Below are 22,285 nucleotides of genomic sequence, written 5' to 3' on the forward strand. Positions count from 1 at the left end.
ATCTCATAAACTCCCTGAATCTCACCCAGTCTGTGAGCGGCCCATCACATGAAAAGGGACACACTCTAGACCTTTTGCTGTCTCACGGTTTATGTGTGGCTGTAAATGAAATATGTGACACATGTATCTCTGACCATCTACCTGTTGTTTTTACTGCCACAGTCCCTTGCTCCATGGCTCCCTCTAGTGCTCCCACACGCTGCCTGCGTACAATTAACCCCCTAACTCCATCACTTTTTTCCACTCTCTTCAAAGAATCAACGATTTATATGTTGGACAGCTCTTATGACATCAGTGCTGAGGCGCTTATCACCCTCCTCGACACCACCTGCACTGAGATCTTAGACTCTGTTGCCCCATTTAAAACTAAACGCACTAAAGCACTTTCAGAGCTATGGTTAAGCGAAACTACCCGCACTGCCCGATGCGCTTGGCAAGCTGAGAGAAAATGGAAAAAGGATAGGTTCCAAATCTCCCTAGAAATTCTGCGGAACAGTTTAACTCATTCATGGCCAGTTTAGGACTGCCAATATTTAGCACAGGCCAAAGATTTTCATAATTGTTGGTCATCTTTCAAGACCCACAGTAAATTATCTATTAGCACCAAAGTGATTTGCAATACCTCAAAATGAAGATGTACGTCTCTGGGTTCACAAGGGAAAAAAAAGTGAGCTTTTAGCATGTTCTGTACTCTACTTATAGCCATTTATATACACCCTGTTTTCACCAAAAAGGTCTCTCTGAGAAGAGAAATTGCAGAAAATGGCATTTTTGTAAAGCACACAATCTCAGGCAGAACTCGCTCTCAATTCTTTTATTTTGAACTGTATTGACATCAGACATGTAAATATTATTCGTTATGACACAAATGACAAAATATATATATATATATATATATATATATATATATATATATATATATATATATATATATATAAAGTGCTTTTTTTACATTCAACAATACAGTTTACTCAGTGTGAGTGAGTGTGAATGTGTGTGTGTGTGCGCGGGGCCCATGTGTGTCTCACACACACACACACACACACACACACACACACTCCTTACCGCGAGATCATCCGGGTCCTGTCGCATTGGAGTCCAGTCTTCCTCGCCCTCGACAGGAAAGTGGCCGTGCTGCTTGGCTCTGTGTGAAAGCCATTTCTGTGGCGAGGCTGCTGTTCTCCTCCTCACAAAGTTGTGACTCCGTCTCGTCTCTTTCTGGCTGGCACACATGAACGGGGTCCAGGGACCAGGATCGATCATGTTGGTCACGGGTTTGACTACTGCGAACAACTGATCGATGTCCGCTGCCCTACAGCAAGCCGACCAGCTCGTGCAGCGCGCCGAGGGGCGTTTCAATGGCGTTTCTCCTCTCTGCACAAGGAAGCGCGTTTCTCTGTTTTCTGTTTTTCCTCCTGCTCATTTCAAAACAACAGCTGCGGTATGTGTTTGTTCACGTGTTGTCGGCTTGTCTTTGAGGTCAGGGACCTGATAACATGTCACAGGCTGGGGAAGTCTTTGAACTACGCGCTGCACTAATAAAAACAAAAACACGTCAAACACGTCATTGGCGCTGAGGGCTATTCCTGATAACACGTCAAAGACGTCTTTGGCCATGAATGAGTTAAAAAGCTTCCAGAGAGCAGTTAAAACTGCTAAAACAGAGTTCATAGCCAACCTTGTATCAGAAAATAATCACAGGCCTCAGGTTCTATTCAGTACATTAAACATTCTTATAACCCCATGTGACACAGCTTACATCGTGTCATCACCCACAATCTGTGAAAACTTTTTGAAGTTCTTCACAGATAAAATCTCCGCTCTCAGATCCTCACCCACCTCCATTACCCTAGACCCCTCTGTTCCTCCTACATGCACAGCTGTCCTTGACCAGTTCGAACCCATTTCTCTCTCCTCATTGTCCCTCCTCATTGGTGTTCCCCCTCGCCTCCTCAAAGATGTTTTTAGCACTATCGGGCAGAGTATTCTCGCTCTGGTGAACTCTTCACTCAGTTCCGGGTGCGTTCCGGCTGTCTTTAAGCATGCCGTAGTGCAACCCCTGATCAAAAAGAAAAATCTTGACCCCTCTGTCCTTAACAATTTCAGGCCAATCTCTAAGTTGCCTTTTTTATCAAAAGTCTTGGAGAAAGTAGTTTTTATTCAACTGCAATAATTTTTAGATAATCATGGCATCTACGAGAAGTTTCAGTCCGGTTTTAAAGCGCATCATAGCACTGAAACAGCCCTTTTAAGAGTTTTAAATTACTTTTAACTGTTGATGCCGGAAACTCCACTGTTCTTGTGCTTTTAGATTTGACCGCAGCTTTCGACACTGTTGATCACAGGATCCTTTTATCTCGCCTTGAACAGTGTGTGGGCATCAGAGGCACGGCCCTTAAATGGCTCCAGTCATATTTGACAGACAGGAGCTTCTCGCTTCACCTAGGAGAACACTCCTCGTCTGCGGCCCCACTTACGTGCGGGGTCCCTCAAGGCTCCATCTTGGGCCCAGTCCTATTTTTATTATATATGCTGTCCCTGGGCTCTATTTTCGACAAACACAACATTCCCATTCATTGTTTTGCCGACGATATTCAAATCTATCTGTCAAAAGGCCCCATGCAGCCTTTGCTGAACTGTCTCAAGGACGATAAATCATGGATGGAGTTGAACTTTCTTAACCTCAATGAAAGTAAGACTGAGATCCATATGTTTGGGCGACCTGACCTTGTGGATGGCTGTGTCAGCACCCTCGGACCACTAGCGTCCAACAATCGGCCCTATGTCAAGAATCTTGGTGTCCTCTTTGATAGCTCTTTTAAATTTGATAAAGCAAATTAGCTCTGTAGTTAAAAGCAGTTTCTTCCAGCTGAGACTTTTGGCGAAGGTTAAAGCCTATCTCTCCCCCAAAATTTTGAAAGACTTATCCATGCTTTTATTACTTCTAGGCTTGATTACTGCAATTCTCTGTATGCGGGCCTAGACCAATCGTCCCTGCGTCGTCTGCAGTTAGTGCAAAATGCTGCCGCTCAGCTACTAACTGGAAAAAGGAAGCGGGATCTTGTGACTCTTACCTCTATTGGCTTCCTGTCCATTTCAGGATTGATTTGAAGACTTTGTTGATTGTTTACAAGGCTTTAAATGGCCTGGCACCTTCTTACATTGCAGAACCCCTGCACCATCACACTCCAACTAGAGCTCTGAGGTCAACTAACCAAATGCTCTTGGATGTCCCGAGATCTAGACTAAGAAACAGAGCCAACCGAGCCTTTGCGGTAGCTGCCCCCAAATTGTGGAACAGTAAGATAAGTTTTGGAGAGCGGTAATGATGGGGCTAAGGATTTTTCTGGGCGTTTGCAAAATTTCAAGGCAGCTCCGGAGCCAGCATTTAGTAAAAGTGACCGCAGTAATACTACCTGTAATTATTGCCAGCGCACTGGGCATTGGAAAAATGAGTGTCCCATGTTAAAATCAAAGACAAAGTCAAATGGGTCACAGGTAAAACCAGCTGCCTGTGCTGCACCATGTCCAGTTGTGTCTCCTCAGGTGCAGGTGCACTCAGTGGGCTCGCGTCAGGAGGGTGCTAATGGTTATGCTGCATTCATGTCACAGGGGTTTGTTTCACTTGTGGGCAGTGATCAGAAAGTACCCGTTAGGATTTTGAGAGATACGGGGGCTTTGGACAGTTGTGTTCGGGAATCAGTGTTATCATTTTCATTTGAGTCAGATACTGGAAATTCAAAATTGGTAAGGGGAATAGGGATGGAAATTCTGGCTGTTCCTCTTCACAAAATGCAACTTGTCTCTGGTCTGGTGGAGGGAGAAGTAAGGATTGGTGTGCGTCCTCAGTTGCCTGTGGATGGCGTTGATGTCATTCTGGGGAATGATCTGGCAGTGGGCCGGGTTTTGGAGGACGTTCCTCCACTGGTTGTGACACAGGTGCCGGTTACAGGGCCTCCTTCTCAGGAGCCCGTTGTCTCAGATTTGCCTGAGGTATTTACATCCTGTGCAGTGACTCGTTCTATGAGTCTGGCTGCAGTGGTGCCTGGTCAGGAGACGACACATGAACATTCTAATGAAGTAAAACTGTCTTCGCCTGCCGAGCTCTTAGCTGTTTCTCCTTCTAAATTTGATTAAGGAGCAGAGGGTTGATTCGTCTCTACAGGAGCTTTGTGACAGTGCTCTGACGGCGGCCCAAATGGAAACGGCTGCCCAGGGTTATTTTTTTCTGGATGAGGTGCTGGTAAGGAAATGGCTGCCCCAGGGAAAGGAGTTTATTGGGGATCCCATTGTGCAGATAGTGGTACCGAAAAAGTTTAGGGAGGCTGTGCTGAAGGTAGCACATGACAACGTGGCAGGTCATTTGGGTGTGCATAAAACTTATGACCGTGTGCTGCATTTATTTATGGCCTCGCATAAAACGTGATATTTCGGGCTACATAAAAACATGTCACACATGTCAGCTTACCAGTAAACCTAACCAGGTATTAAAACATGCACCTCTTTTACCCATTCCAGCAGTTGTAATTGGTCAGCCGTTTGAGCACTTAATTGTCGGTCCGTTGCCTCGGTCAAAGTCGGGGAGCATCTATTTGTTGACAGTGATGTGTCAAGGCAAGCAACCCGTTACCCTGCTGCATATCCGCTCCGTACTATTACTGCCAAATCTGTGCTCAGGGCTCTGACACAGTTCAATTCAGTGTTTGGCTGGACCGCGGGTGGTACAGAGCGACCAGGGCTCCAATTTTACGTCTCGGTTATTTGCTCAAGTGTTAAAACAACTTCACATCAAGCACAACGAGGCGTCGTGTATCATGCTCAAAGCCAGGTTGAGCGGTTGCGCTTGAGCGATTCCACCAGACATTGAAGTCTCTGATGCGCTCGCTTTTTTCAGATACCCCATCACGCACCCATCTGATAGAACATGATGTGGATGTTGGGGATGCAAAACCTATCCGGCAGCGTTTCTATCTAACCCGGAGAAGCGGAGACATCTCAAATCCGAAGTAAAGTACATGTTGGAGAATAACATAGCTGAACCATGTCATTCCAGCTGGGCCTCGCCGTGCATTTTGGTAAAAAAAACAGATTTGACGTTTAGACCATGTACAGATTTTCACAAGGTCAATAATGTAACTAAGCCAGACTCCTTTCCTCTTCCTAGAATGGAGGATTGTGTGGATCAGGTGGGGTCTGCGGGTTATGTTTAAGAATGCAAAGAAATGTAACTGGCTCGTTAAAATCACATTCCAGGATAACGTTAGTTAACGTAGTTAAGGCCGAATTCAGACCCCGGCCCCTTGGAGATTCCAGGCCGGCAGGGCAGCCTGCACTCTCCGCTCTGCTCCACACAAAGGCAGCTGGCTGCCTGCGATTCTCACTTGTGTAGCGCCACAACACGCTGAATCCCACTCGATTTGGGGGCGGAACACGCCAGGATTGGCAAAAGCCAAATCCAGTCCCCACGAGCCAGTGGCAACACTCTCCCCCAACCAACGTGAACAATTAACCAATTAACTGATTGTTAAGGTGCGCAACTAACGGTTAAGGAAAATGCATGAAATTCCCATCCCTAGTGGCGATACATCTTCCTGTTCCTTAGACCTCGCCTCCAGTGGGCCTTGGACCTCTGCCGGCTTCTCAATAAAACCATAGGTGTCTGGTACACTCGAGGGTGCGTGGGATACTCAGGAGTGTGTGGGACACTCGACACTCAGGAGTTTGTGGGACACTCGGGAGTGTCTGGGACACTCGGGTGTCTGGACAGCCGGAAATCCGCTCCATAGAAAGGGAGGTGTGGATTCCGTTCAGTTGATCGTCCATCTGCTTTAAAGAGCAAGTGGTGAGTTTCTGTGAATAATTTTTGATAAGAAGTCAATGACATTCTAAAACTCAATTTTCCCCTACCACACACACATACACACACACACAGAGAGAGAGAGATAGAGAGAGAGAGAGAGGAGCTGGTAGGGTGAGGGTTTGAACCCGGGTCTCTGAACACTCAGCCACCCTGAAGATCTGAACTTACCAAAGGACAGAATGGCACTGTAAGAGTCTTTAGTGGCCAAGAGCTTCACATGCGTCATGGACTGAGGAAGAGAGACGTCCTGCGACAGAAGCTCCTCTAGCTGAGCTTCAATCTGCACACAGAGGAGACAGAGGCTACAGTAGGCAGGCCACTTATAAGACAATTTTTTTTTGTAAATGTTATAAAAATATTAGATGTTATTAAAGTATACATTATATACACAGCAATCCTCTCTAACACTGTTCCTCTGTTTTCTGTAAAGCAGTTAGGGATGAACCTGTTTGTTAAAGTCTCTCTATTAATACACGTCCCTTTAACTATTTAAATTCTAGTAAATCAGCTTTCCTTTTGTGCAAACTGGTCTTGTGATTTAAAGAGTGACAATGGTTTAGCCAGTCCAAGCTCCAGAAATTCCCAAATTGTAGTCAGATTTTTTTTCTTTTTTTTTTTTAAGTATTTTGCATATTCAATAAAAAAAACATGCTTACTGTCAAGCGTCTCCTAAATGACATAATGTAATGTAATGTGACCGGAGGACAGACCTGTGCCGTGCAGCTCAGGAGGGCTGGCAGGTCGTCTGTGCTCTGGACTTCCTCTGCTCTGTCAGTAACAAGCTGCTGTCTCTCCTCCAGCAGCCGCAGAGCCGTCCTCCTCTGCTCGATGCCAACCACCTCCTGCTGGAAAACCTGCTGCTCCACAAACAACAACAGCTGTGTGTCAGTCAGGCCTCTTACAGAAATGTGCATGAACTAAAAGTACAGTGGTATAAAAAACACTATCAAATAGTGTTAATTTTCTCTGCTATTTCTGAATTTAGTTTTAGTCCCGTGTCAAACGTCATCGTTAGTTTTTATCACATTTAGTCAACCTCATCCTCTTTTTATTTAGTCAAGTTTTAGTCGACTAAAAGTTTGACCATTTTAGTCTCATCTTAGTCGAATAAAATCAGAACTATTTGTCTAGTTTTAAGTCAATGAAAATTTTTCACATTTTAGTCTAGTTTTAGTCAATGAAAACTGTTGAATCTGCTGATGCGCTTGCACTAGTAATGGTCATTCGAAGCAGTGTTGCCAACTCTTTCCCAGGGAAATAAAGTAGCTAATCTGCATCTGATCTCCGCTCTCTCCCTCTCTCTGTAACGTTGCTGTCAGGTTTGTGTGTGATACAGTGACCGGCAGGTATCAGGCAGGCAGGCAGTCTGCGCCGCGGTGTTGACGTTTCCAATGCTTAAAAACACTTGCATCGTATTAAATTGCACGTGGCTTTTTTCTTCCTTGATCAACACAGCTGTGGTGACAACACACAGTGCAATCTCACTCTGTCCACATGCACCATGCTGCGGTTGTTCATCTGTGTCCGTGACGGCGCATTGCTCGAAGTTTAGTGAAGCATTTAGTGATAGTTCAGGCTATGGATCGGATCGGATTCTACTTTTTCCCACCAGATATCCGATCCAGTGATTTTGGCCGGATCGGCTCCGATACAGATACTGAGTATCAGATCGGACCATCCCTAGTTGTGAGTCACGACCAATGCGCTGTCAGCGTTGCTAGATTCAACTAAACTCTGACGACAGCACATTGAGTAAGCTATTTACATTGTGTCCAATCTATACGTAGTAACATGCCATTTTGTTGTGTTCAGAAGATTTAATCTGGAATCTAAAATGTTTTTGCACTAATGATTTAAACTTTCATAATGCCAGGTTTGTTCTATTCAAAAGAATATGTAACGTTGCTGTTTGCACTGTTAAAAGAAAATGTAATGAGTAGGCTAGATGCGAAGTTGCATTCCCGGTAGGCCATATCAAAATATCGTTTGCACTACTGTTTATTGTTCTTTCTTAAAATACAGCTGTTTTAGCCTATTACGAATGAGAAACCTCTGTTTTGCAATGCCCAAATAAAATTCTTGAATGATAATCTAGGAATAGGCTACGTGCAAAAACTCAAAAACGGATGAAATTCAGGTTTGCTTGTCTTAATAATAATGGGTAAATGGTTGAAGTTGTAGCATTTGCTCAGAGTTGGGGTCCGTTACTCAAAAAAGTAATATATTACACATTACACATTACTTTCAAAAAAAGTAATGCCTTACCGTACTTTACTTGATTACTCCCTGGAGAAAGTAATTCGTTACACTACTCGTTACATTACTTTTGCGTTACTCCGTAACATCGCCTGAGATGCATTGTCACGTAATTTGCCAGTTAACAATACAACATTAAACCTTACATATATGCCCATATATTAGCACAAATCTCTATCGTAATAAGGTAGGTTGCAAAACGTTTCCTGTCTGATGGTGGCTGTCCGTTCCCTGCCATCTGTATTTTGCTCAATATGTTTCTGAAAAATGGCGATTTCATTCTACTGTTGAAACTGGCAACATTTCCTCTACCATGTAGGAGGAGGCAACACGCCTGTCCATCTCTGATTTTGATGTTACCTGGTGAAAAGAAAGCTTTTGCTGCTTGCTTGGGGTGGAGGCAGGCGACTCAGCTTGGGTCTGCAACCAGCTTTGTGTTAGCATGTTTCCACTGCAGATGCTTTGAGAGGTTTATGTCGTAGGCTACCGTAGCTAGCTGCTTCTGTCCAGGGCGTTTGCAGTTTCACATTCTTGTCCTTCCGCGCAACAAAAACTTGTTGTAGAAGACGGCGCTTTTTGGCAGATTGCTGGCAGATTGCTGGCAGACTATTACGGAACATACGCACTGCGCCCACTTCACTAGAACACGTTGTATTTACAAGGGGTATTTACAGACCCCATCGCTGTATGTGTGTTTCTCTTATGGTTTACGTTTACATTTAATTTCATTTAATTTTGTCCAATATTCAGATATTCCAGAATTGCATGTTGTGTTAAAATACATATTATTTATATCTAACACTCTTTAGCCTGATTTAATTGTAAAACAAAGTGTAAAAAGTTATGCAAAGCCTTCTGGGAAATTTAACCCGTGGAAGAGGAAAGTGGGCGGAGTTCCCAGCATGCCCTGGGGGTACTGTGTTTTTGTGTCAATTGTTTGTTTGTCAATGTGTTTTGGAGGTTAAAATGATTTATTGTTCTATATGCATGATGTTAGTTATCTGATAAGCTATGTGTCGACTAATAGTGCTGTTCTGCATGCTAATACAAAGTTGAAATATTGGCACCATGATTGATTCTGCTGTGCAGTTAAATGACCCGTCTGATGGGACACAGGATCTGCTATTGAAACGGAGATCTTTTCTCTCTATACTTATCTTGCTAGTACGCATGTAACGAGGTAAGCGTTTGATTAGTAACTGTGATGTGATTACTGCACTTAGGTACAGTAGTGCCTTACACTACTCGTTACCGACAAAAGTAATGTGATTACAGTAGCGCGTTACTTTGTAACGCGTTACCCCCAACTCTGCATTTGCTGTTATGTGATTGTTAATAAATCCACTACCGACTGCTCCCCTGGACCGCCCCCCATTCCTTATTTCCATTTCAAGAAGTTGGCAACCCTAGCTGGGCGTAGAGTAACCTCACGTCCCCAGGCTCTTCTCGGCGAGAAAGAGCCTGGCCTCCGTTTACAAGGGATTTTGTCACTCGGTCTGTTTCCGGCCTAGAGCCTGGACAGCCCTAGACAGGAAACAAGCAGTGGAAATAGCTCGTTCACTTGAGAATCAGACACAACGAATAAGAAAATAAAACGGCAAACAACTAGCCTCAACGCAAGACTCATCAGTCATTAATCAAAATATGGACGTACCGAACAAAGTATTTTAAGAAGTTCTTATAGAAACATTGCGGATTCACAATACCACATATTTTAAGCCAATACAGAAGCTTTACTTTTCAAACAAATGGCCAGTTGATGGAATAGTTATGGTCGTCTGTCCGCTGTTATCGATAATGGAGGATCAAGTACAACAGTTGAAATCCAAAGGCATCTCTGCTCTGCTGCCGGTGCTGGGAAAGACATGGGCATTGAACATAAGATTTCACATGGCGAGTACTCCATTGTCTTTAGCTCTCCAGAAACCTTCCTCGGCAGTGACTACTAGAGAAATGTGCTAACGCTACTATACAACTTGTGTTGTTCTTTTTATCAGGCTCTAGCTAACGTAACCTCGCCGCGTCAAGCTAACGGCAACAAAGACGTTTTTTGGCGCACTTATTTCCGGTAGTGTTTCCTGTTTCCTTGGTTTACGCCCCCATGGCCAAAAGCGGAGTAAAGGGTGCCCAGACTAGGCGTAGAGGCAGCCCCACCAAATCTATTTGGTAATGCTCTACCTCCCGCACAAGTTCAGCCCCCCCCCCCCTCCCCCCAGAGAAGTGAGGTTTCACTTCCACAAGACCAGCCTCTGCTGCATGAGTCTGGCTCGTCGGAACCCTCTACCTTCACTGCCACCTGACTGGCAGTGCACCCTCTACCTTCACTGCCACCTGACTGGCAGTGCACCTGACCGGTCCACGTTGCTTCTTTGGGCAAAGCCCGACCGACCTCTGCGGCTCGCCTGGCCACCAGACGCTCGCTGATGGGCCCCCTTCCTTTTTTAGTACTTCTTATGAGGTGTAAGAAGTAATGCTCTCAAAAATGCTCCTCATTGCTCACAATGGCACTGTTTGCCAATGTGTCACAGCTGGGTGCCGTGTCATTTCTTTGGTTTCATTAAAAAAAATCATAAATAATAGAATTTGGATTTGATTTTTCCACCATATTCTTTAGTTACTGAAAAATAAATGAGGTAGAAGAAAAACCTTGGCATGCATTTCAATTCATATCTATATATTGAACAATAAAACTACGTCGATGTGTTTTGTCAACACTGTACAAATGTAGATATATCTTACAGTAGATCTGACTGATATATCTGACTGTGAATATCGGACTGTAGATATAACTGACTGCAGATTACCTCGATGGTGAAGTGCAGGTTGATCACTCTACGTTTGAGGCCTAGGATGAAGTGCGAGAACATGCGTTTCAGAGCCTCCGACATCTTCTTCTTACGTTCGTTGATGTCCTGCAGCCTGCAGGCAGCCGGACACAAGGTTAAGTTAACATATCAGACGAATCATCTGAATGCTTTCAGAAAACAACATGAGTGGACTATACTGCAGAGCTGAGATCAGACTGGAGGCTTTGCTGGAGGCTCCATAAAGTGTCAAAAATATTCTGAGTTTGTGAAATGATCTTGCAGGCATAGGCAGGAATCCTGAAGTTAAATTCAATACCTTTTTAAGACCATTTCAATATATTTTAAGACCTCAACGCCACTTTCGCCATATCAGCGATATGGGTGTAAATCACAGGTTTCATCACAATACAATATTATAGATTATTTGGACAAGAATTAAATATTTGCTGATATCACAAAGTCTGCCACAATACGATTTTGATTCAAATCAGTGGTCTGTGATCATCATATGCTCATTTAACACAATCAGCACAATAGCTACAAAATGTAATTCAATCATGAGAGACCGGTCGGTAAGGGTTTAATAAGGGACTTTATTTAGCAAGTATGGCATGGCAAGTACTTTGGCGTATGACTCCATTGTAAGATGGCGCTCCTCTTTAGGCGAGAGGGCGGCATGGGGGGAAGATCCGGATCCGGATTCGGATTCCGGACTCCTCATCGTACAATTCGGTTCACCATACAAACCCCTAAGCCATCCAAGTCCAGCGCCAAGTCAAGTCACTAAGTCACCCAGGTTAAGTTGGGAACCCCTAAGTCACTAAGTCACCAACCCCTAAGTCATCCAAGTCCAGCGCCAAGTTGGGAAGCGCCAGCCGTAAGTCACTAAGTCACCTACCCCTAAGTCATCCTAACTTCTGGAAATTATATCTTCCTTTTGGGGGATTCTCTCTAGCCCAAATAGATGCCGCCCTCTCGCCTAAAGAGGAGCGCCATCTTACAATGGAGTCATACGCCAAAGTACATGTACTTGCCGTGCACGCCACTTGCTAAATAAAGTCCCTTGTTAAACCCTTACCGACCGGTCTCTCATGATTGAAGTGAGGTTTCCATAGCAAATTTCAAGCTGAGAGAGAGGTCGTCAGCTTCAGAGGATGGTTTCAGGGGGAATGAACAGCCGCGATGCCGGCTGCTGCTGCCATCCGCCAGAGTGGGGGGTGACGTAGAACCCTTGCTATATATACTAGGGAGGACTGACGTCATGCCTGACGTCATGAACTGAGGACAACTGATGTCATGCCTGATGTCACGCTAGGGCTTGACTGACGTCACGGGCTGATCAGGTAATACAGATATGACGACCTCTCTCTCAGCTTGAAATTTGGTATGGAAACCTCACTACCTCATCAAAAGGTGATTAAGACTTTTTAATACTTTTTAAGATCTGTCTTAAAGCGCACCTCCAGTCAGTTTTTCATAGCTGCACAACCATTTATGTTCTATGAAAACGTACATGTGTGCGTGCTGTATGAATGGCAACGCACGTCATCATTTACACCAAAGAACTTAAATTGATAGGAACCGAAGGCGAAAGCTTGTTCCACCCATTATTCAACTGCAGCACATAATGACACCAGCACTGTTCTCTGTGTGTCTGTTCCCTCTTTGTTAAACTTTTTGTCTGCGCCCAGAGCGGAAATACCGGAAACAGTCGCCGCCATGACAGTTGCCAGCATTTCTGGGAAAAAAAAGTTTTAGAGTTTTAGAGTCACAATATTGTTATAATATCAACAACTAGCTAACATACACCAAAGCCGGTGGGCTTTATGGAAAGAGCGTGACTCAATAGGGTTAAAAGTTATCATGGGTGCCGTTTTGAGCCTGGCAAAAACGTAGGTCATTGCTAACAGCTAGCCCAACTGTAATCAAATACATCCATGACTGTAATGTATTATCTGAATATCATACATCAGTTGTTAGACAACGACAATGTCTGACGTCATCGACTGTTTTTTCCAACAGTTTATTTTTAGGACTTCGAAATGGCAAAATACACTGGAGAGGGGCTTTAAGAACACATTGGTGAATGTGGCTCCAAAATGCTCCATGTGTCTCCACTGCACCATTAAAATGTCTGTTTTGTGTGTTTTACCTGCCATCCATGTCCACAAGGCTCCGCCTCGCTGTATCTCTCTGCGCTCTGATTGGCCGAAGCAGGGTGTCCAGCTTCTGCTTCAGACTGTCCATCGCTTCAGGGACGAACTGAAACCTGAGGAAGAGGGACGTGAGTCTGTCTTTTCAAAGCTATTTAAAAACACATTCTACAGCGATTTGTACAAGAAATGGATCCAAGAGAAAACATCCACTGCCATGTTGGTACATCCTGCTGTAAGAACACAACCCATGTGACTAGTGTTGTCACGGTACCAATAATTCAGTAGTCGGTACCGGTACTAGTGAATTTCCACGGTACTCGGTACCAATTTCGGTACCACGGTAAAAAAAACAGACTGATATTTCTTGAACATATTCGTTACAATATTCTCCTTTATTAAAGTATGCAACCATTTCCAATGAACAAATGGCATGTAGGCTTCAACTTTAAAACAAAACAATGTGCTTCTGCTTACTTCTTACATTCAACTATGTATGGCAGTGAGTACAGACAGTGCAACACATGAAGCCCTCAAGTATTTAATTGTATTATTATATTAAATATTATAATTTAATTTATTTCACAGAATTGCTGGAATCCTTTTTTTTTCTCAACGGTGTATATTGGTATTTGATCGATGCATAGGAATTCTGCCAATGCCCTATCACACTTTCTTGCTTCATGTGAGTTCTTGTCATATTTCCTCTGCTTTTCAAAAACATCAGGAATTGTCTGCTGGGTGGTCTTTTGGGCTCCGCGACTTGTGCCTTCCTCTTCATCTTCATCTCTCGCATACTGTTAAATGGAAAGTAACGTCAGTGAGATTTACTAAAATAAAGAGATGATAAAGAGAACTGCACATACACACATGTAGAGTGCAAGCAATTTTATGTAGCTAGTTTTAATTCACGGACATGTTTCACCCGAAAGAAGCTTGTATTTATTTTGATGCCATGTTGAACTATGGCTAAGTTCGGCTATTAGCCGTGTCCCATAATGTTTCCATTACAAACATTGCATTGCACACGTGTTACACTATGCTAGCTAAAGCTGTACCTGTGTACCTACCTAAGCTGTGTTTTTTGGTTACACAATGCATTGCCAGCTATCTCAAAAACGAATGTGACAGGATAAGGTCTGTTTGATATGTTGTTAAACGTGTTATTTTACACCGTTTGAAAGAAGTAACCCACCTTGAATCATTTGAACAGGTCTGGGTGCCTGTCTTTCAGCTGCTTGGCGAGATTGGATGTGTTATCCTGTTTGGTTTGGAACTCCCTTTCACACTTTTTGCAGATGGGACTTTGGGGACTGATATTTCCAAATGCGACTCTTTGCATTCTTCTTCTCAACAAGTTGAGTTGTTGGAATAGGACAGGAGCAGCCGCTCCTGCTGTAGCTGTTAGCCATTATCTTCGCTGCCTGTGCGTGCCCTCCAGTGTTGCTCCTGGCCAATCCAGGCGCCACAGGGCGTGGTTATTGCTTATCCTATGTGGGGTTAGAAATCACGCGTATGCGCAGTATATGTATGTATGTTGATCAGGCAGACAGGCTAACGTTAGCTGGCGGCTGGGTCCATGAAGCCAAGCCATGGTGGCAAACTAAATAGTAAATTCGGTACCCTCGGTACCATGAAAAACAGGTCCCGTTCAGTACCGTAGCAATGTAGTACCGTCCAAGTACCGAAGTACCGAGTACCGTGACAACACTACATGTGACATGACAAAAACAAAGCATGAACACCAACAAAGATCAGAGATCAGCAGGAGGGATTGTGGGTAATTGGGTGTGTGGTGGTTGCTGCGGTAGAAATGTCTGTAAGAATGATCAGAGACTGGAAAGTTGAGGAATTTATTAAATTGTTTGCAAACAATGGTGCAATGGTGGTTTTTCTTTTGGCAACTAGGACCAATTAAAAACGCAATGATTGACTTATTGCTGCATTCTCAGAGCTCGAGCCTCAATAAATGAGCTATCTTTATTATTATTTTAGTGTTGTGTGTTAACTCTGTCACTGTTGTGTTGCTGAACTAAGATGGTAGATGCTATGCATTACCTGTGACCTTTTTGTCTTGTAACTATTCAACTTAATTCCAGCGTATGCCGCTAACTTGCTAATGCCTCTTGTCAAATGGCTTTCTGTTTCGTGGATAGTCTAGCATCACTGTTTAATAAATAAATCACTTTTTGCACTCAAAAACCTCTGCTCTCCATGTCCTGTTTATGTTGGCTGCCTGATCCTAGACAGGGTCATAACAGTTAGGGTCAGTAAGTGTGGTACCTGTGGTTCCTGTGAGACAGCAGCTGGCAGTCCCGGCAGGTCAGCTGAGCGCAGGCGAAACAGAAGAGCTGCAGAGGCTCGCCACTGTGGATCTGACAGAAGCCAGAGGCCGGTACAGGGGGTCCTGTAGGGGGCGACAGGGAGCTGTTAAGATCCTCAACCCACACTAACCACATACACACAGCAACTACACTACAGTCCACAGTCTGGACCAGCAGTCCACAGTCTGGACCAGCAGTCCACAGTGGACTACCACAGTCTGGACGTCCTGGCTAAATGTTCTGTGTGTCTCATTCTCTCGGCAGTGCTTCCCAAAACTTTTTAAATAGAACATGAAAATTGTATGTGTGCGTGTGTGTGTGTGCGTGCGCGCGTGTGTGTGTGTGCGTGTGTGTGTGTGTGTGTGTGTGTTTGTGCGTGTGCGTGTGTGCGTGTGCGTGTGCGTGTGCGTGTGCGTGTGCGTGCGTCCGTGCGTGCTGTAGCGGTCTGACTCAGTGCCGGGGTGCCAGTCAGGTTTAGGCCTGACAATATATATTGTCATATATATTAGACTAAGTAAAATCAGTCAGAGTCAAACCTCCCACAAAGGATTCACAAAATGGGTAGGCTATAAATGCAAATATATTCAATCATATCATGAACCCAAGAAAAACATAATATATGTGTAAGGAGGGGATTGGACGAAAACAGGTGAGGGAGATGTCAACTTGTGATTGGGTGGATAGGCGATGCGTGTCAAGGGGTGTGTGTCTCCATTGAGAAATACATAGTATCAGAGAGGGGGGGGGGTGAGAGAGAGGAATGAATGGAGTGATGTTTGGAAATGGCAGATCGCCACAGTGCGTGCATGTGCTTGCATGCATGCGTGTATGCATGCGTGCGTGGACCTGCTGCAGGCTGGTTCTGGGTCTTGTTGTTGATCAGGTCCTGGAGCTGGATGGGAGTCTGGTCCTGGCTGTGGATGGTGTGGGCCCGGGTCATCTTCACTCTGCGGTGGGCGGACACACACTCCTCACACAGCGCCTCCTCACATTCCACACACCAGCCACTGGCCTCCGCTCCCCCGCAGCTCGTACACTACAGACCAGGGAGGAAGAGGGAGATCTAACATAACATGGCCAGGGTTTCTGCAAGTTTCAACAAGTTAAATTTAACACTTTTTAAGACCATTATGAATGCAATTTAAGACCTATTTCACGTCCATACTGGCACACACACAAAGAATACTCAGACTTGATGTTCCTGATGTGAAAGTATTAGGGCTGTCCCCGAATACTATTTTTGGGCTTCGAGGCTTCAGTGACAAGTATTCAAATAGATTCAAAGCTTCGACGGGGGTGCGGGGCACGTAGTAACAATGAGGCAAAGAATCGGATTTCAAGGATTTTCCTTTTTATTGAAACAAAAATGGATAAACAAGTGCAATAAGCACATCAAATAAATTACAGCCATAGCCCATAAAAAAGGAATTTGCTCATATGTACAGTAGGCCCTGGTGGCTGCATGGTCAAACTGTCACAGTTTCAGTGCTGGTAAGTAATGTTAGATGAGAGCTGTGAGGCGCAATGTCCTTGTCTAAGAGAATAAGTAATAATAATTAATGTTGGATTACTATTTAAAAATAAATGTAAGAAGAAAAACAAAGCATTCGAATACTGATTTGGACATCGATGACAATGGCATCGATTGAAGCTTTGAAGCATTTGGGTCAGCCCTAAAAACTATTTTGGGGGAAGGCATCAGGCATTTGCTGCTGGCTTTTTACAACAGCTTTATGTCTTTAAGACTTCCCATACAGTACAACTCTAATGCCTTTATACCAATGTTCCTAATGTCAGCGTTTTCCTGCCCTGCCACCGTCGATTCCTTTTCCGCGCCTGTGCTCCACTGTTTACAGTCTGAAATTAGCAACTTGCACCTCGACTTTGGCGATACTACAACAACGTCACAACAACGTCACAACAACAACGTCACAACAACAACGTCACAACAACTACACCTCCAGTCATTTCCCACTGCTGATGAATTGACGTCTTCTATGCAGTGTGTTTTTACATTAATGTTATTAGCAAATAGCTGAAACGGACGCGGAAAAGGAAGTGACGTGGCAGGAGAGGTGCGCTGTACACATAGATAGTATAATATATGGATTAAGTGAGCGTGACGTCACCCATTGGGTTTTGATGGAACAAAATGAGGCTTGAATCTCCCGCTTCCTGCTCATTGTTGATTGGTTGAATGGATTCATTCTACACGGAAGTACGGGGAGAGGGGACGGCTGCCGGGGGGGTTTCCGAATTTGTCTCACAGGCTTGAACTGACTGCCATCTTGTTGTTCGCTTCTGGTTGCTAGCTTGCTCGCTGGCTGGCTGGTTGCAGTGGTGAAATAATCCAGGAAAACAAATATAATAACTTTTAGCCTGAAGGTATGGGCGAGTAGCAGTCTTGTCCGGGGCCTGGCCAAGAGACCATGGTGTGGTGTGAGCCTGGTGTGAGCCTGGTGTGAGCCTCCAGCCTGCTAGCTGCTGCTAAGCCTCCACAAGGTAAACTGCTATTATACTTCTTATATCTATGGGCAAACTCTAAACTTTATAACTGAGGTGGATTTACCACCTCCATGGTGGAGAAGGAACAGCAAAACACAACAGAGGCACATTGTCCCCTGGTCAAATGATTTGTGAAAATGAATGCTACGTTTTAATTCCCATGTGCATGGCTCATTATATAATTTTCTGCTCTCCTAAGCTTATAATGGTAACGTTAACATATTACTGTGAGAATATTGCTGATCATCAGTTCTTCAACCTAGGATATTGCAATAACATAAGCCAAATGTTGACCATAGACTGTATAATGCTGACAGATTTGAGACTTTGAGAGATTTACTTTGAACCATATGGTATGTATCTGCCAGTGTGCTTTTGTCAATAAACATTGCCATCAAAGATAACATTGTTGTGTAGGCTATGTACTAAGGTAAATCATGTACCCAAATGTACCGCAAATATCACAGAACGAGCCCATTATAGTTGTCTGGTCAAAGCAGGCAGGTTGTTAATAAGATGTGATATAAAGATCGTTGATGTCGAGTGAACCAGCTTGGACCAGATGACGAGAGGAAGAAGAATGTGAAGATGGAGAAACAATTCAAATCAATGAATGCTTTATATTGATTGAAATATGGTTATCTGTAACAATTCTGCATACACATAGGCTACACCATGCAACATATATTTCGATATAATTCAAACTTTAAGCATGGTTCCTTTTCCACCATGGTGGGCTGGACTGCTGTGAAATGGTTACCTATATTTGTGTCAAGTGTTGCTTGGTGGATTATCTATATACCGTATGCCTAATTTACCAGAAGACATATTTGTGCAAGACCTGGCTTAGGCTATGTTGAGTTCTATCGATCCGATAAAGTATGTTTTCAAATAAGGATGACATATTAAATTACTGAGCTTGGCGGATGCCTCAAGACAAGTGTGTATCATCTTTAAATGTCCAATACCATACAGAAGAGCAAATTGAACAAACGACCAACAGCATTCAAGTCTGCAAAAACTTGTGATGTTATGTCACGTTACATAACCTTATGACGCTTACTGTATAACATGGGCAGAGCATGTAACATTACTTTACATACCGTTAGATAACGTTAAATGGTACATGTATGCTATCTATACAGTTACGTGTGTCTACTAACATTATTAAAATATCATACAGTAACGCTATTTTCTGATAATTTGCTAAACTATGACTTGCTATCTGCTAGCATTGTTTGCTAGGTTGCTTAACGAATTTCTTATTTGTGTACTTTCCGCAGACTAGATGCCTTGCGGCACATTGCTGCCTCTAACGGGCAGAAGTATTACTGTTCTCATTATCTGAAGTATATCGCCTATTTTCCTCGAAATGAGGCTATAATTTAGAAAACGGAGGACGTGAGAGCATGAAAAAGACTTGAAATTGTTTTTTCAGACCATAAACTCATTTGGAAAGTGTTTATTTAAGACATAGACCAAGAAAGAAGTTGGCTCGTTTCCCATAGAGTTGAATGGATGTTCCTGGGGAGTGCTACACAAACTGTGCCCCCCACTGGCCATTTGAAAGAATGCAATTTCCGCATAGGCTTCAAAAAGAGGGAGGCTGAATTGGGCACTGGCTGTACAGGAAGCTGGGGGAAAATGTAGGCCTGACTCAGAGTCTATTTTTCAGATAAAAATACAACAGCCAGACCTAAAACCACCAGCCAGACCTAAAACAGCCTGGCAGAGCCTAACATTTATTTTGCAAACTGGGGGGGAGGAATTCCCCCTTATGTTCTTCAGATAGGGGGATTTATAGACTTTGGGGGGGATTAATAGACTTGGGGGGGGGGGGGGGGTTAGCTGATACAATAACCAGTAAATATCTTCTTCCCCTGTCCGATACCTGATAATAATTTCACATTTTTGTATTTAAAATATAAGTTCTTAACCTGTAGTTTATGCACACCTGAGTCTAAATGACTAGGGCTTTTGTCATTGTGTTTTATCTGCAGACTAAGCAGCCATAGGCTTTCGGTTCTATCAAAGCCTATATTTTTTGCATTCACTGATACACTTTACTAAAACACTCATATCATATTATATCAGAAGTGTTCTTTGCTTTGTATTCACAATAGTGATGTCAGTTAGATTTGGTTAGGTCAGAGCTCTGGAATATTAAATCATTCATCTTTTCTTACTACATCTGCCTTTCTTACTGTCAGAGGTTGTCATACTGCCTTGAGTTGCCTTAGTGGCCTTGAGTTGCCTTAGCCTACTGGCAACTAAACCTGGGGGCTGTCTATTCGAATTTTGCATTGGGGACAGTTCGTGGGGGGCAGGCAGGGAAAGTCCCACTATAAACCATCATATCTGTGTCGTTTCACTTTTTCTTGAAAAAATGCTTCCACCAGATTATAAAAAAGACTATCTGATGCTGTGTACAGCACATGCGCGGCTTAACATAGACATCGGCCCGCAAAACCATGCAGGACTTTTTTAAATTCCCAATCTGCGGGAATTGCAGAAAATATGCACAATACCGTAATCCCACACCAAATTTTAGGCCCTCCCAATTCTATTATAGGTTGCAGTCGAATTTAAGACATTTAAAGGCCCAACATTCAGATTATTGGAATTTTACATTTTACAAATCACAAAATCAACTGATATGAAACAATTCCAGTATAACCCCCCACGAGCATCCTCACAGGACAGACAAAACAGTAAGATCAAGCACAAACCAATGTTTACCAGACATACAATGACTTAATTTAAAAAAAGAGGAAGGGGAAAAATGAGGAACAAGAAAGAAAGAAAGAAAAGAAAGAGGGTTTACACTCAATTATCTTTATAAAATAATTATTAGAGTCCTACAGTACTGCTCCAAACATAGAAAAATTTGATTATGAAGTCTCCCAGTCTGTTATTTGGTTGTCGTAGCAGGTAAGAAAAGGCCTCCAGACTCTTTCAAATTTATTTGCATTTCCCTTCAATGTAAATTTGTTTTTTTTCAAGTTTCAAATAAAACCTAATCTCTAAGCCATCTCGTATGGGATGGTGGCACCGACCTCTTCCAATTGTGGAGGATGATACTGTAAGTCGCGCTAACAGAGTAGTGAAAGCAACCGCAACACACATATCAGTCGGCCATACTTTGTCAACAGGCCTCAATCCAAACAGGTTTGATTGTCATATTATACATGTCACTAAAGGATTCAAAGACCTTCTTCCAGAAAGTCTGCAGGCTTGAACAAGACCAAAACATGTGCAACCAGGTTGCAGTGGTGCACTTGCACCGATCGCAAATTGGATCGATGTTTGGATAGTGTCCTGTTATTCAGCGATTGCGGGTTAATGGCGTTAATTTCATGGTAAATCCAGGAGATCGCACCTTTGAGATTAGGCATTAAATCCTAAAAGAACAGCCAAGGCTTCTTTGAGGGGTGGGAAAGGCTGCTAGCCTGTTCTGACAAAGTGCCTAATCTGCAGGTATCGAACAAAATTGGTGCGCGGTAATGCTGGTAATGCCCTCACATGAAAACATTGTCATTCCTCCTGCAGACTAGCTGTCAGGCATCACTCCTCACGTCTCACACGAAAACGTGGTCATTCCTCCTGCAGACTAGCTGTCAGTCATCACTCAAACTAGCTGTCAGTCATCACTCCTCACGTCTCACACGAAAACGTTGCCATTCCTCCTGCAGACTAGCTGTCAGTCATCACTCCTCACTAGGGATGCATCGATTATTTTTTTTGATGTACGATTATAGTCTGAGAAAAAACCACGATTATCACGGTTTCACGATTATTTATGGACGTATAAAAATCACATGAGCATTCTTTGAACAGAGGTTTTATTGTATTGTCCATGCATTGTTTAAAGGTTGCTGTCTTTTGAAAGGTAAATAAAGGCAAATATTTGTCCAAAATGATAAATAAAATAAATAAAATAAACAAAGTCTGACTGTAATATTTATGACAGTAGATCTCTTTGGAACAAAACATAGTCAGGCAGGTGTATTATTTTTCTACATTTCTTTTGGATCACCTGAGTAGAGAACTTGTAAAACCTGGTGGAAAAACAAATCTAACTTATCTTTTAGTGTAAATGTTGATTAACTTTTAGTGACCTCCTATGAGAAATATAACGAATGTGGGTAATACACTTGAGTGTTATCATCAACTGTGTCATCCTCATCCATGCCTATTAGTTTGATTATTATTCATTTTTAATCATCTAACGTTATGCAGGTGTTGTAGAAGGTTGGAGGTGTTGGAGCCCTTAGCTGCGACTGCGACTTCGGCAGGTTTTGCAGATTGGGGAGCCGTCATCTTTAACAACACCCTGGGCGTCCTTTTTGTAACCGAAATGCTGCCATACCGATTACTTTA

The 22,285-nt window shown here is 43.3% G+C and overlaps 1 protein-coding gene across 1 annotated transcript in view; it reads right to left on the bottom strand.

Annotated features, from left to right (window-relative positions):
* The window catches only part of LOC310788689 (transcription intermediary factor 1-alpha-like), a gene marked incomplete at its 3' end in the record, with an annotated part of 100,428 nt that overhangs the window by 53,446 nt on the left and 24,697 nt on the right, over nucleotides 1-22,285 (bottom strand). Inside the window, exons 4-9 of the mRNA XM_083650230.1 lie at nucleotides 16,247-16,436; nucleotides 15,360-15,483; nucleotides 13,076-13,192; nucleotides 10,921-11,035; nucleotides 6,571-6,717; nucleotides 6,029-6,140 (exon numbers count right to left, since the gene is read on the bottom strand). Of these exons, the coding sequence (XP_083506356.1) occupies nucleotides 6,029-6,140; nucleotides 6,571-6,717; nucleotides 10,921-11,035; nucleotides 13,076-13,192; nucleotides 15,360-15,483; nucleotides 16,247-16,436 (805 nt within the window). The remainder of the gene's footprint in view (nucleotides 1-6,028; nucleotides 6,141-6,570; nucleotides 6,718-10,920; nucleotides 11,036-13,075; nucleotides 13,193-15,359; nucleotides 15,484-16,246; nucleotides 16,437-22,285) is intronic.

Source organism: Poromitra crassiceps (genome assembly GCF_964638095.1).
Source record: "Poromitra crassiceps genome assembly, chromosome: 1".
Lineage (NCBI taxonomy): Eukaryota > Metazoa > Chordata > Actinopteri > Beryciformes > Melamphaidae > Poromitra > Poromitra crassiceps.